Below are 15514 nucleotides of genomic sequence, written 5' to 3'. Positions count from 1 at the left end.
TGTGGGTCCTAATTTCACCATATCCTCACTAATATTCATTCATTATCTTTTTGATTACAGCCATTCTAGTGGGTGTGATCCATAGTGATTTTTGTGATATGTACCCTTGAATTCAGATATACTGCTTTAATTAGTTTGAGATAATCCCATACTTAGCTTTATTTATTAACCAATACCGTATATACCTGGGGTCTATAAAGAAATAAAATCTGTAGGTTTAAGAATCAATTTTCAAGTTACTTGAAATCAAGAAGAATGAAGTATTTTCTCCACACTTTCACAACAAGATGAACATTTATATTCAAAGTCTGATTGATGTCACATTGCCAGAACAACAACAAAAAAATTGGTTCTGGGACAGATCACAAAATATTACTTTTTTCTGTATGGAATATAGGTTAAATCAGGTTAAAATGAACACTAAAGAACATGCTGAAGTTGTATAAAAGTCACTGAAAGGCAATGAGTACCTGTGGAAGGAAATGGCAACACTGAAATGGTGAAGGAGATTGAAGGACTTTTTCGATGCATTTTGGTCCCAATATCTAATTATCTCCTCCTGCCTTCCTTGATTATTGTCCAAGCCCAACAAGTATTTTAGGTTCTTACAAAGTTTAGGCTCCTGTAAAATTGTTCAAACTAGAGACGGTTTTGTCTGGTGTAGTATATATTCTACATTTGCCTCTCCAGATCCATTCTCTACCTTTCACTTCTCTCTGAACCCTGTATACTGACTTTTATGGACTGGCTTCTAGTTAAGTTCAGTAAATGGGAGGCAAGAGTAGAAGGAAATGATATTATATATTTATTTCCCCACCTTTCCCGCTGCCAAACCACAGGTTGGCACTGGCTGGAGCATTCCTGCACCAAGGCTGCAGCTCCAGTAATGCAACCCTTCCCTAAAGCTCTCTAAGGCTTGCTGCCTCCCTTTACACTTCAGCCTAGGGGTATTAGATGGTTCTGGAGCTAGCCTGCTGCTTTTTCATTCCTTAATGGTTTCCCTTAACCCTGCACGTATCTTTGAAATAGTCCCTTCATTAAACCCTCAATTTTTACATTCAGTGTGCCAGGTCTTAACTAATATAGTTGATACAGTCCAAATATTATACTGAATGCCTATTGTGAGCTTGGCATTATGCTAGATGACAGGAACAGAATGGTGAATAAGATGACCTCAATGAGCCTCTACATCTAAAGATGTCTTCAGAATAGAGGAAGAAAGTTTAGGCAGAAGTGTGAAAAATGGAGAAAATAAGAAATTTTCTTGGGGATCTCTTAAAACTTGGGATAGGTCATGAAATTTCAAGAAATTGATCTGTCTCCCATAGAAACAAACATAAAGGATGGATAGTAAGAAAGCCTTGATCCACATATCTTAAAAGAGAGAGAGAGAAAAAAGAAATCAGGATGACATGAAAGGAGGTTAAAAAGTAGGTCTAAAAAAATTGAAAATATTTTGAAGAACAACCAAGATAGGGAAGAATATGATTAAACTGGGATTGAGGCCTTCTATTTGAAGTAAATAACACCTATAAAGCATTCCTGAAAAAAAAGTAAATAAAAGGAGAGAAAGAACTTTAGCTCTAATTACCAATTTATAGGAAACTGCTCAGAGAGAAGACCATATTCAACTATACCATGGAGATGTAATCAGCAAAATAGACTATGGGAAACCCAGTAACTCAAACAACAAAGTCTGTTCATAAATATATTGCAAGGGGGGAAATGACATGGAAGGTAGAACCTATAGAAAAGAAACATAAAAGTCCAACTATAATGTGTGGATTTTATTTGGATAATGTTAAAATTATTGTTCTATTTCTTTGCATACTTTTTTTTTTAACTAGCTAGGAGTTAATTTCTTTAGATTCAAATTAAAGTGTTTTTTTTCCATTGAAAAATGGCACTGAAGAATAAAAATAAACAAACCAAAAATAAAATAAAGAAAAAAAAAAAAAGGCACTGAAACAAATAAGGCATGCTAAGAGAATTTAATAATTTGCAGGCCTTAATACCAAAAACTGAAGGTCTCTAGATGAAATGCCCCAAACTAGTTTGGGTTTGGTGGTTGATACTGAAAAAATAATAGAGATGTCGAGAAGGTTGCTTGTGAAACCACCGACAATTCTAGAGTTTCTAAGAGCAGGCACTACTACTATGTGGCTCTTTTTAAGAACATCCTCATTATGGTTCAAGGTAATAGAACTAATATATATACACACACACATACATATATAAAGCTAATAGTTTTCTACATTAAATTTCACAACAAAAAATAGCTTAAAAATGATAAACATTCTTACCTGTTAAGAAAAGAGAGTATAATTGTCCTCCATAAGCAAGAAGGATACTAGATATAGTGTAGGCAGGAAGAGCTCCACCATGAAATCTAACTAGCTAGAAAACAGACAAATTAACAGGAAACTTCTGAATATTCATACTAATGAAATGTATTTTCACATGAAATAAAAATGTCATTCTTTACTCTATGCCTTTCCTCTCTTGGCACAAAGGTATTTCCAATAATGGGTATCAAAACTCTAAGCAAATTAAATGTTAAAAATATACAGCATTATCAGAAACATGTTATCTGAAATTTTCATCAAAGGCATAATAAAAAGAATATATAATTCATTGGTATATGCTACAAAACTACTTTTCAAGGTGCCATCACTGAGCATTTAGTACACTCCAGACATGATGATAAACACCTTACCTGCATTATCTCAGTCTTTCTTCTATTAAATCCTATTTTGGGGATGAAGAAATTCAGGCACAGGGAGCCCAAATAATTTGCACAATAAAAAATGTAATAGACGGACAAGTTACTTCCCTCTTCCTCTCTGTGTCCTCACCAGCAAATTGTGGACGATAGTATTACTTTCAGTGGTTGTGAGGATTAAATGTGTTCATTTGTGTAAAGCATTTAGAATAACTGCTACATGATAAGCTCTAAGAAACTTAGCTGCTACTACTAACCTTTTCTGCTGTTCATTGTCTTTAGAAATCTTACAGAACTGGGATTTAAAGAAAGAGCCTCAGTTCTTAAGTATTATGTTATAATGCCTCAAGTCACTCTATTAGCTGGTCCAATCTTTACAGAAAACATGCATATAACAAAAACAAAATGTTACATTAAAACATTTAAAAGGAAATTTACTTTAAAGCATGTTCTGCATTCCACGGACATTTTTAGAACATGCAATAGACTCCTTTGGCAATCTACTGAAAGCTACAGAAATGCATGCTCTGGATTTTCAGGTTAAAAGACATTAGAAAAACTAAAAAACAAAACAAAAACTTTGTATCACATACTTATGCTTTACAGTTTATAGCTCTGAGCGGGGGGAGGAAGGAAGAGTTGAGAAAAAAGGAAAAGGGCAATTTTCTACCTTATTATAATACTGATGATACCCATTGCCTGCTAGGATACACTAGGACATATGCATATACTTTAGTATCAAGAATATGGAAGGAAAGTTAAGGAGCATAGCAGGCTCAGGAGCCAGACCTCTAGGTTTAGACTCCAGCTTTGCATCTCACTTGTTCTGTGCTCTTTACCCCTACTTTTCTTTGTTTTTATCAGTAAAATGGAGATAATAATAGCACTTACCTCATAGGAGGGTGTGAGGTAAATGTATTTATTTCATAAAGCATTTGGAATAGTAACTGGCCCATGGTAAGTGATCAGAAAACTTAAAAAAAATCTACGAAAAGCCTACAGATTTGACTGGACTATGAATTATAGTGTAGTATGAGTATATAAAATTCATTTAGGAAATGAATATGATATTCATTTAGGAAAAAGTATTTACTACTTTGAGAATCAGAAATCACCTTTCATTTCTAAGTGTTAAACACTGAAAACATCACCTTAAAGCTGGGGTTGGCCAACCACGGTCCACATGTTAAGAATGGTTTGGATTTTATTAGTGTATAAGAGAGAAAAAGAAGAAAAAGAAGAAAGCAGCTGTAGCAGCATCAGCAACAACAGAAACCATATATGGTCTAAAAGACCTAAACTATTTATCTGACCCTTTACAGAAAATGTTTGCTAGCCTCTGCCTTACAGTATCTATTCACAAGGCAATAATAAGTAATTGATCAGGAGTCTCTCTTACCTGCCCAAGTATTTGTGAAAAGGAAGTCTTAACTGTCACCTAGTTTAAACAATGATAATAAAAAGGTTATTCTCTCTAAATTCCTCTAGTTCACATCTTATTAAATTGAGCACTTCCGCATATCTTTAAGATAGTTTATTTTTCATAATGTTAAACCTAAAGGTCCTCCAGATCTTAAAGAATCAGTTTGTTTTTCATAATGATAAACCTAAATGCACTCCAGATCTTAAAGAGTCTTCTGAATTACCAACATTTAATCATGTGTAGTTCTACTGTTAATTATATTTTCCCATATTTTAATTCTTTGAACACTGGATAAATGCCAGCACATCTTATTTCTGGATCATGACAGCTAAACAAATTTACTGAATGACTGAATCCAGAAACTATATGTATCGTTGCTGAAAAATTAAGTATAAATTTATCAGCATATATGGCCAGTACTTAAAAAAATCTAAAACCTACAATTGTACAGCTCTAAATAAATTGTACAGTTCAAAATCCTTTATTGTTAGAAACAGAATGCAAGATATCAAAGTATTAAAAAATTCCATGAAATCTAAATTAATTCATAACATAGTTCCAACTGAAACCTGGTTGTAGGAACAGATTCTATTCATTTGACAAAACCAATCCTAGTTTACACTAAGAAAGTGAGTACTAATAAAGAATCAAGATATTTACGCTTGGTTTGATGCAGATGAGCAAAAATGAGATATTCACATAAACCAGAAAGCTGTGATATCATAATTATTAAATGTATACTTCAACCACTTAAATCTGTAATCCTTAGAATCTGGCATACTTTGATACAGGGAGGTTCTCTTTTAGTTCATGAATCCATAAGTAAATAAAATGTTACTCACATGTCCATTTTCCTTCTTTTAGCATGAATTAAGATTGTAAAACAAACACAATATGTACTAAATTGCACTTATTAATGACTAATAGAGTTTAAAATTAGTGAAAAGGACAGAAGATCTTTAAGCTAACCCAGCAGAACTGTAAAACAATAAATATTATGTCAGTTATTTTAGTAAAGACATTCAGCTGATTTCATGTTTTACTTCAGCAGATTCTGGACTTAGAGCTTTCAAATTTAGAAGGTTAATTTGCAGTCTCAATGTATTTTATTGTTACTTATTAAGATATATACTTTTAAATGTTCCACCTAAGATAATACCAAGGTAATGCCAATGCACAAAAACAGACAATATTGAAAATATTTTAAATGTCTCTTTTTTATATTAATTGGGTTCCAAATTGCCACACATCTGAGGCTAAGGTAAAAAAATATTTCCAGCTTATTCGCTAAGTAAATCTTACTTAAAGATTCAACAAACATACAACTCACCTCATACTGGCAGTCTGATGATGTGTACATTTTTAATAATGCTACATGGCTGTTATTTTCTGGTTGAGCAACATGGAGTTTCAGAGAAATTTCTGTGGATGATGGAGCCCTAAAATGATAACTTAAATATAAATATAAATTCTTGAATACAAAATATTAGGAACAACCATAGCTAAATCAATCCGCAGGATAATAAAAATGAAATAATTCAGAGGAAGCTAGATGTCAGATATCTAAAAACACATTATTATAAATGGGTACTTTTTCACTTATATGCACTGTTGTTTGAATGCTCCTTCTAGGATTCACAAGGTAGAGAGGGTGGGAAGGGAATCATGTTTCAAAGAAGTATGGTTTAAGTTATATATCATTTAAATAAGAATATTATACATTATTTTAAATTATGGGTACAATGCTACATGAAGGATACCTATATTTTATTAATACTAAGAGGCACTTTAATAGTTCATATGATTTAAACATCAGTCTAAAGTAAATTCTTTCACATACTTACTGTGCAATGGTTAGTGAATCTTCATAAGACCAGGGAATATGAAGTTTATAGATACTAGTTATTTCTTCTGTTAAAATAAAAAAAGAAATTAATTTTACTAACCTTTGTTACACCAAATGTTACATAAGTTACAACACTGAACTAATTACACAATTACCCATTTCATAAAAAAGTAATAAAGAGTTATATTTCATAATAAGAAACTATGGCAAATTCTAAGTAATGATGATTTAATTAGAATTAGACTTACAAAAGATATTAGAGCATTTGAAAAATAGTAAGAAACTGGAAAAACATTCTACAGCTATGTCTGAATTACTACTATAAAAGACAGCAACATGCAGTATTTTAAAAATGTGGATATTGGGAAGCGGACTTGGCCCAATGGATAGGGCATCTGCCTACCACATGGGAGGTCCGTGGTTCAAACCCCGGGGCTTCCTTGACCTGTGTGGAGCTGGTCCACGTACAGTGCTGATGCGCGCAAGGAGTGCCCTGCCACGCAGAGGTGCCCCCACATAGGGGAGCCCCATGTGTAAGGAGTGCGCCCTGTAAGGAGAGCCGCCCAGTGCGAAAGAAAGTGCAGCCTGCCCAAGAATGGTGCCACACACACGGAGAGCTGACACAACAAGATGATGCAACAAAAAGAAACATAGATTCCCAGTGCCGCTGATAAGGATAGAAGCGGTCACAGAAGAACACACAGCGAATGGACACAGGGAGCAGACAACTGGGGGGAGGGGAAGGGAAGGGAAAAAAAAAGATTAAAAAAAATGGGGATATTTAAAATGAAACAGATGAAAATGTCTACTATTAAGAAAGGTTTATGTTAAATTCCGTGGAAATATTAACAGCTTTTCTATTAATCATATATTTAATTTTTCTTCATATAAAAATACATGGAGCAGTAAGTATTATAGAAAATCCAAGTGAAGACTTAATGATTCTTCAAATGACAGTACTATTTTTTTTTACACATTTTTCAGAAAATAAATTTACCTTTGACTCCTGAGCACTTGCTCACCACGTTGATTTTAAAAGCTTGGTATATCTAGTAGCATTTGACCACGAAAAACAACAACAAAAAAACACAAATATTTATTTGTTTGTTTAACTAAATAAATAGTAAAGTAAAATCAAATCCTTCTTGTTATAGTTAGGATGATTACCTGTCCAAAGTTAAGAAGCTCTATATTGTAGAATAGCCCATTTGTATTTAATACCACTTTCCTTGAAGACAGCCCTATTGAATTAAAAGAAATATATTACTTAGAATACCAAAGAATAAATAAATGTACTGCTTGCTTAAACAATGTTAAAAAGATGAGAACGGAATTTGCTATATTAAAAAGTAGTTTATAGGTTTTATCTTCCTCTATGGAAGCATGAGCTCCTAATAATACAATTCTCCTACAATAAATTCTGGTCAAAATACAACCACCTTGATGTGCTTTAAAAAATAAAGTACTAAGTTCCAATTTCAGAAAGGTATGCTTTCCTGGTAAGGCTTTTATTTTACATATTTGCTATCTTCAGTGATGTAGGTGATAGAGTCATCATTGATTCTTTTCACAAATGGAATATTAAAAAACAAAACAAAACACTAAAAGGATGGGGGCATTTCCAAAGTGCATAGGAGCCACCCTGGAAGAACTTCCAATATCCAAAGCTGGAATAACTTGAGCAAAAATATATATAACAATAGTATTAGGTTATAATTCAATGATTAAAACAAATATGCCTAAGTTCATACTGAAATAGATAAAAATTGAAAAAATAAATAAATAGGGGAGAAGAAAATAGCTTTCCTTTATAAAGAATTCCAACTAAAAAACATAAAATGAAATAAATACAAATCACCATTAAAACATCACAATAATACTTGCTACAGACTAGATCTACCAAGGGATGCTAAAATAAAGTTGGTTATTTTGAAGAAACAGGGTATGTGCATACCTCCTTCAAGGTATTTATTAATTACAAAAGGAACAAAAGTTACTTTACAGTAGAGAAACCTGGTAGACACCACCTTAACCAAAAAAAAGTCACCAGTAATTAGATATATTGACATTACGTATTCTCTGTTATCAAACACTAAGAAGGGCATATCACTCCTGTGGTATCTTGCCAAAAAGGAACAACCTTCAAATAAACACAGGAAAGCATTAGACAAATTCAAATAGGGGAATACGCTACGAAATAACCAGTATACTTCAAAGGTGTCAAAGTCAGGAAAGACAAGGAAAGACTGGGATACTATCACAAATTAGAGGAGACTAAGGAGAAATAGCAACTAAATGTAAGGTGGAATCGTGGAACAGAAAAAAGCCATTAGTGAAAAATTGGTGAAAACTGAAGTTTAGCTAATAGCATTGTACCAGTGTTAATTTCTGGTTTTGAAAACTGTACCATGTGTATTTAAGATGTGAACATTAAGGAAAGGAGGGTGAAGGATACACGGAAATTCTGTACACATTTTAAACTTTTCTTTAAGTCTAAAATTATTGCAAAATAAAGTTTAAAAAATATTTAGAGAAATCTTGAAAACTTCATAGGAAGACAGCAATTTATATCCTCTGTAATATGTTATGAAAAGGGCCAATATTTAGTATGTATTCATATGAAAACACACACAAAAACTTGATTACCTGCAAATGTATGTGACTATGGAAAATTTCTTTAAGAGTTCACTTCTCAAAAGATGATTCTCAAAAGAATCAAACCACTGAACCATGTCATATGGTTATAGTAAGAACTACAGTTGAAAAAAAAAATATATATATAATATATAATATAAATATATAATAATATTTAATGTCAAGAGGTACTGCAATATTAAGACTATAAAAACTAAGTACTTACCAAAGGATAAAAGATGAGTTACAGGAAGCTGTATGGATCGTGTCTCTTTTTTAAAGAATTCACAATCTACAACAAACTACAATATAAAAGGTTGATTTATTGGGAAAATATAATTAAATTATAGTTAAAATAGTTTTACTGAATGCTTTAGTGGAAAATAAGGGTCTATAAATTTCAGTTTTGGAGCAATATCATCTATCACACTATTCTAGGCTTTTCCTGATAAGTACTACTTGGATGTTTTTGAGGCAGTGTTGCTTTGTCTGTCTCTTAGGTGGATTTTTAAATTGTTTTTGAAAGTGAAAAACAGATGAGGGAAATTCCTATTTGACTGCAGTATGCACATGGGAGCAAAAAATGGGAATGGGCTTTGCTTCTTATGTTCTCTACTTACAAGGCAATGCACACAGACATTTTTATTATAGAAAACAATTTTTAAAAGACTAGAGAAATCATTTATTGAACAGGATTATTTATTATATTTTTACAGAGTACTGTTGGGTGAGTCACTGCCTGAGACATGAAAGCAGTTTTTAGAAGTAGTTTAAAATAATTTTATAAACGTACTTTAAATAATAGAAATCTTATCATTGCTTTAAAATTCTGGCTATGCCTTTAGTTTTACACAATGGAATAACTTCTTAACCAAGAAAGACTCAATGTTCTTTCTCTAAAACATCCGAGGCAAGTAAATTCCTAATGGGTTTAATTATTTCATTTTCTGTCACCAAAAATGCAGATGATTCCATATTTGCATATCCAAAAATATACTAAGATACGGGATGAGTTAAAATTTTTTATAACTGTCTGAATATACATATCATCATCCTGATGATGGGCTGTAACATATACATGCAAAAAATTATGAAAGGTTAAAGTTATGATCCTAGTGAGATAGGGTTCTGTAACAGTAGAGTCAGAAGTATTAATTTCCAAAGAGCATTAAGACAGATTATGTATTTATTAGTCTGCTAAGACTATTTGCAGGGAGGCTAATTTCTTGGAATAACCAGAGTGAGGTTTTCCAAGTTTGGGAAGGATGCTAGATTATTCAAAACCAGCTTACCTGATGGGATATCATTAAAGAGAGCATTTAGTATTGAAGGTATTGAAATACCTCTCACTTGAGCTAAGCAAAACAAGACAGTGAATCCATTATAAGGTACTTGTGAGACTCAGTTTTGATATGACTCCTAACTGCATGCCCCTTTTCCTTTCCCTCTTTCTTTTATATTTTCCTATTTGGCTACAAATCACAGTCAACTTTCTCATTCAAGAAACAGTTTTTGAGAATTTATGTGGTACACTAAAGCTGAAGATACAGAGTAAAATTAAGCATATCTGGTCCTTCCTCTAAAGAGTTCACAGTACAGTGATGGCAACAGAAATTAACAAAAAATTATAATTCAATGTAATAAATTTTTTGAAAAAAAGTTATACACAAAGCATCATGAAAGTGAGTAAAAGGTTAGCAGAGAAGTCTGGAAAAGCAAGAACGGACATGGGCTGTATCTTGAAGAATAAGTTTGGTGGGAAATACAGGAAAAGGGGGGGCTACAAAGGGTCTTTTACCTCTATTGTCTTCCTCCACCAACCCCTGCTTCTCTCAAAATCACCATTCTTTTATTTCTGCTCCCATTTCCATACTACAAGATCTCTTCATCCCTATTAGGTCTTCCTGCATCTGAGCTATCCAACATCATAAGATTAATTTTCCAGAACACATAGCTCTGATCACATTACTACTATGTGAAAAATGTTATAGGGAAGCAAATTTGGCCCAACGGATAGGGCATCCACCTATCACATGGGAGGTACAAGGTTCAAACCCAGGGCCTCCTGACCCGTGTGATGAGCTGGTCCACAGGCAGTGGTGATGCGCTCAAGGAGTGCCCTGCCACGCGTAGAGGTGTCCCCTGTAAGGAGAGCCACCCAGGGTGAAAAAAAAAGGGCAGCCTGCCCAGGAATGGTGCTGCACACACGGAGAGCTGACACAGCAAGATGATGCAACAAAAAGAGACACAGATTTCAGGTGCCGCTGACAAGACAAGCGGACACAGAAGAGCACACAGTGAATGGACACAGAGAGCAGGCAACTTGGTGGGGGTAGTGGGGAAGGGGAGAGAAATAAATTAAAAAAGAAAAAAGTTCCCTACTGACTTCTGAATTCTGTAAAGTACTCCACCCTCCAAACAAGAAATTCTGCAATATGGCAATGAACTACTTTTCCATAGTAGACTATTGTTCTCACTGTTCCTTTGTCTAAACAGTGCTGCCCATTAGAACTTTCTGCAATGATGTTACTCTTGAGTACCTGGTTAGTGTAACGAGGAACTTAATTTTAAATTTTATTTAATTTTAATTAAATTTAAATAGACATACGTGCTTAACGGTTCCCATACTGTTTAGCGTAAGTCTAGAATGTACATTCTACTTATCTGTGACAGTTCGAAGCTTTTTGTTGACACCAGAAAAGACCATGTTCTTGGAGCTCATCCATTCCTGTGGGTGTGGGGCCTTTTAATTAGACTGGATTCAGTTGGGGCACTTCAACTGGACTGCCTCAGTGAGGCATGACCCAGGCTGGGTCTTGGTCCTCTTGCTAGAGTCCTTTATAAATAGAGGACTGAAAGCAGAGGCACACAGAAAAAAATGCAGCAGAGACAGAGAAACCCTTAGAGGCTGGAAGAGAAGAGGCTTGGGTAAGAGGGGAGAGACAAGCCTTATGCCTGATAGCCAACAGCTGAACTTGGGGAATAAGCAAGCCTGGGCGAGGATGCAGACACCCAGAGCCGCAGAACTGCCACTGAGTCTTGCTATGTGGCAGGAGTCCAGGACTGCCAGCAGCCGACCTTCAGTGAGACAGCACCTCTGATACCTTGATTTTGACATTTTTTCAGCCTCAAAACTGTTTTTAACCTAATATATCCCCATTATAAAAGTCAACCCATTTCTGGCATACTGCTCCCATTTCTGATACATTGCAGCTTTTAGCAAACTAAGACACTATCCAAATCCTAACTATTTTTTAAGGCCATTTCAAGTATCATCTCATCATAAAGCTTTTTCTTATTCTATCAATCAGAGAGACCGTCTCCTTTTACTCATTCACATGCTTGCTATATTCTGATTTGTATTATATATTTTTGGGTAACTCATCTATTTTCATCCTTCTCTATGCCCCGAAAATATTTCTCTCCCCATACCCAACAAGATATAGCATGCAAATGTCTTTCTCATATAACTGTTTGCCTCCTATAACTCCTGTCATATTGTTTTGTACCTAAAAGGACACCCAATCATTAATTGCTTTTGAAAGAATGACAGATAAAGTGGAATTAGTTCCCACTTGGAACAAGTGGACTTGTGTTTATTCTGCTTAGTTCAAGTTAAGAGTAGATGGCATGATGGTTTAGCAGTCTTAGGTGGCTCACCGAACCTGCCATTGTTTTATTTAATCTCTATGCAGAAGAATTCATCAAAAGTGAACTTAAACATTTTGCATGTATATCCAAAAAAATATTCTGATAACAATCTTAATCACTTGTTACCTTACTTCCATGAATAGATGGAACATAAACAACAAGATGAGACAAAGATGGGTAGTCTTCAAGTCTTAATGTCAGAGACTAAAAAGAGATAAAAATAAAAGGCTGATTTTATTTCTTAGGGTATACTCTTAACATTGCATGTTAAAAGAAAGATGAATTATAAACATTTCTTAATTAATTAGTTATGAAAAAGCAGACTTTAAACTTTATGTTCAGAATTTCACAAATTTTCCATGTTTACATTTACAGGTCAATAATCCTCCTGAAAGGGTAAAATTCCTAATAATAAGGTTAAGCACAGTTTGCAAAAAATATATGTTGACGTGTATCCCTTCATGTAAAGTGAATGATATTTAACGCTGAATTTAATTATTTTATGTGATTGTTCGAGATATCTTTCTTTTCGTAATTTAGCTATTCATTATCTATAGTACTAAAACATTTATTTATTTATGATGGTAGTATATAAGAAAGAACATTCAATAGTTGATGAATGAATGGATGCTAAATATGCTAGATAACTTGGAATTTAATCTTAAATGACCCTAATCCGATCCAGTCTGAGCAATAGAGTTGCTAGCTAATTGTGTAAATGATCATCATCCCCTGAAATACTATTTTTTAAACAGCATAAAGACACAATAATACTAATAAAGCACCTCACTAAATAAACAACTATTCCATTTTCAAAATTAAGACCATAACCTATAGTCCTTATTTTAAGGAATGAACTGGTCTATTTAATGTCACGTTAAGCCACCAAATCCAGTTTTGTTTTGTTTTTTTATTTTTTTTTGGAAGCAGATATGGGGGTAGGAGTTAGCTATATGTTACAAATATGGTTTCATTTAGAAACTTCTGCAGCCTTTCTCCATTCTTTTTCAGAAGCAGCAGTATGGGCAACTAAGACAGAGGTGATGAAGCTAAACAACTGTCAACAAGTGGTCTTCTAACAACCTGTACTGGATTTACCTGGGAGTGCTTGTTTAAACAGAAACATGTGGGCTCACCCTAGACTTATTCATCAAAGTTTCTGCTACAGATTTATATAGTCTAATGTTAAAAAAGCCAGCTATTATCAGAGCAAGAGGTAAGCGAGACCAATGAGACAGATGGTAGATAGTACTAAGGATATATTAATTAGGAGAACACGGATACTGTGCTTAGTTATCCACTTTATTAGCTTCTGAATATTTATTCTCCAGAATGCCAAAGTTTTGAATTTTCAAATGTTTTGCTGGAGGTTACTATCTATTTATTAACAGTTTAGTTAGCAGAGATAGCTGAAAGTGGTATGATTTTCATCTGAAATTATTTTTGTTGAGATAGTAATATGGATAAAAATACACAATTTTTTTTCTTTAGTCTTTCTTTTTCCTTCAACTTGACGCCAAAATATTTTTGTGTGCCTTTTATATAAATGGCTAACACAAACTATATATAATTGTGAATTTCACTATAATGGAAAACCTTACTTACATTTAATAGTTACAGTTCTCTTCCACTAAAAACATTTAAGATTGTAGAATATTCTATTTCTTATTTTCTACCTGCTCTCTACCAGCATTCAACATAAAAAGTAAGAAGCTAGAACAGCTTGCTCTCCTATTGTTTGGCCAGATGTTGGTAACAATTAAACAACATAGGGCCCTAGAGTTAGATAAAGAAATTGTTTGATCTTTGGAGATATATTTTTAAGTAATATAAGGGTTTTAACATTTGAGGACTACCTTTTTAAAAATAGTAGCAAAGTATAATTTAACAGTTTTAAATCATTTATTTCTCCCTATTACAGATTGGATAGAATCTCCAAATTGGAAATTCCAAGGAAATACTTAATAAACTTTATGAATGCTTTATCAATATAAGTATATCCTAATACTTTTGCTTGTTTTGCTTTTGCCTAGAAGGTTTAGACAGAACCAATGATAGACATTAAATTATTTATGAATCAAATCACTTCCCTAATATATTTGTGTCATAAATGTAAAGTCACATGAATACACACAGAGTGACCAAAGTGATCAAAAAAAAGGCAAGCATTCTAAAGATATGTGCAAATGACTTGCCATTATTCATTGTAATTCTTCCTCTCTGTTAGTAGGATTAATCAAGAATTCACTATATATGCAAATAAATAAAAACACACATGAACACAGACAACCAGCTGCATTGGAGTGGAAAGATGAACCAACCAGATGATTTCACTTTCAAGTACTGAGAGTCTAGTATTCATTAAGAAAATATATTTTATTTTTAAAGTACAGATTTATTTGAAGACTGAAAACTACCAACACTGGCATAAGATTATTAGCTATAATAAATATAATTTGGAAATTAGAAGAGATATTTTTAATTAAATTTTAGAATTGTTTTGCTTTTTCAACAATAAATTTTAAGAGGGTATTCAAATTAGACTTTTGTAAAGAGCCTTGCTGATCTATCATGGTTGCATAAGGAAATCACTAAACATTATTATAATAAATCTTTGTTGTGATTTACTACCCTGGACTACTAAATAAAGTAGATAAAGTAATCCAAGTGCTTGACCATAAAGTTATATTGACTTTGTTCTGGAAAATAATTACATGTCTCTTTGAGATGCCCACTTCCCAACTGCAGGTCTTCCTTCTCAAAATGAACTGCAAGTACACCACCCAGCTTATACTGTAGGACAAACCATTCCAAAAAAACCCTCAAATTTAATTTAAAAAATCCATCCAGTTTTTTTGGTATGGTACTATAACATACAGAGATTAATTTTATTCAATTTATACAATTTATTTTAAAAATGTAATTAATTTACTTTTATGCAAATAATTTTTAATTTATAGTTTTTATCTCCAAAAATAAAGTATTAATAATTGAATATTATTTCCCATCAAATTTATTTCTAGAAAAAAATTTCTAAAATATAGGTTAACAAATCTCAGATTTATTTAATACTTAGACAAATTATCAAAAGAGCATATTCTGAAATGCCTATATGTCCAGTTAACACTTTATCTGGATATTAAAATTCTACAACTATAATTTACCTTAATTGTTGGCAACAGTTCTGTTTTCCATGATAAATCAACTCCTTGTTGGCTTTGAAATAAAATATGAAAGT

The 15514-nt window shown here is 33.1% G+C and overlaps 1 protein-coding gene across 2 annotated transcripts in view; it reads right to left on the bottom strand.

Annotated features, from left to right (window-relative positions):
- PGAP1 (post-GPI attachment to proteins inositol deacylase 1) overlaps window positions 1–15514 on the bottom strand; it is an 85244-nt gene that overhangs the window by 17088 nt on the left and 52642 nt on the right. For both annotated transcript variants that reach the window (XM_004468493.3, XM_058300415.2), the window contains 9 exons: window positions 15441–15492; window positions 12403–12480; window positions 8852–8927; window positions 7159–7232; window positions 6989–7040; window positions 5990–6056; window positions 5476–5584; window positions 4122–4160; window positions 2304–2397 (listed from right to left, as the gene is read on the bottom strand). In XM_004468493.3, coding sequence (XP_004468550.2) covers window positions 2304–2397; window positions 4122–4160; window positions 5476–5584; window positions 5990–6056; window positions 6989–7040; window positions 7159–7232; window positions 8852–8927; window positions 12403–12480; window positions 15441–15492 — 641 coding nt within the window. The remainder of the gene's footprint in view (window positions 1–2303; window positions 2398–4121; window positions 4161–5475; window positions 5585–5989; window positions 6057–6988; window positions 7041–7158; window positions 7233–8851; window positions 8928–12402; window positions 12481–15440; window positions 15493–15514) is intronic.

The sequence above is a fragment of the Dasypus novemcinctus genome, chromosome 7, assembly GCF_030445035.2.
Source record: "Dasypus novemcinctus isolate mDasNov1 chromosome 7, mDasNov1.1.hap2, whole genome shotgun sequence".
Taxonomy (NCBI): domain Eukaryota; kingdom Metazoa; phylum Chordata; class Mammalia; order Cingulata; family Dasypodidae; genus Dasypus; species Dasypus novemcinctus.
This window is presented reverse-complemented; position numbering and strand designations above follow the sequence as displayed.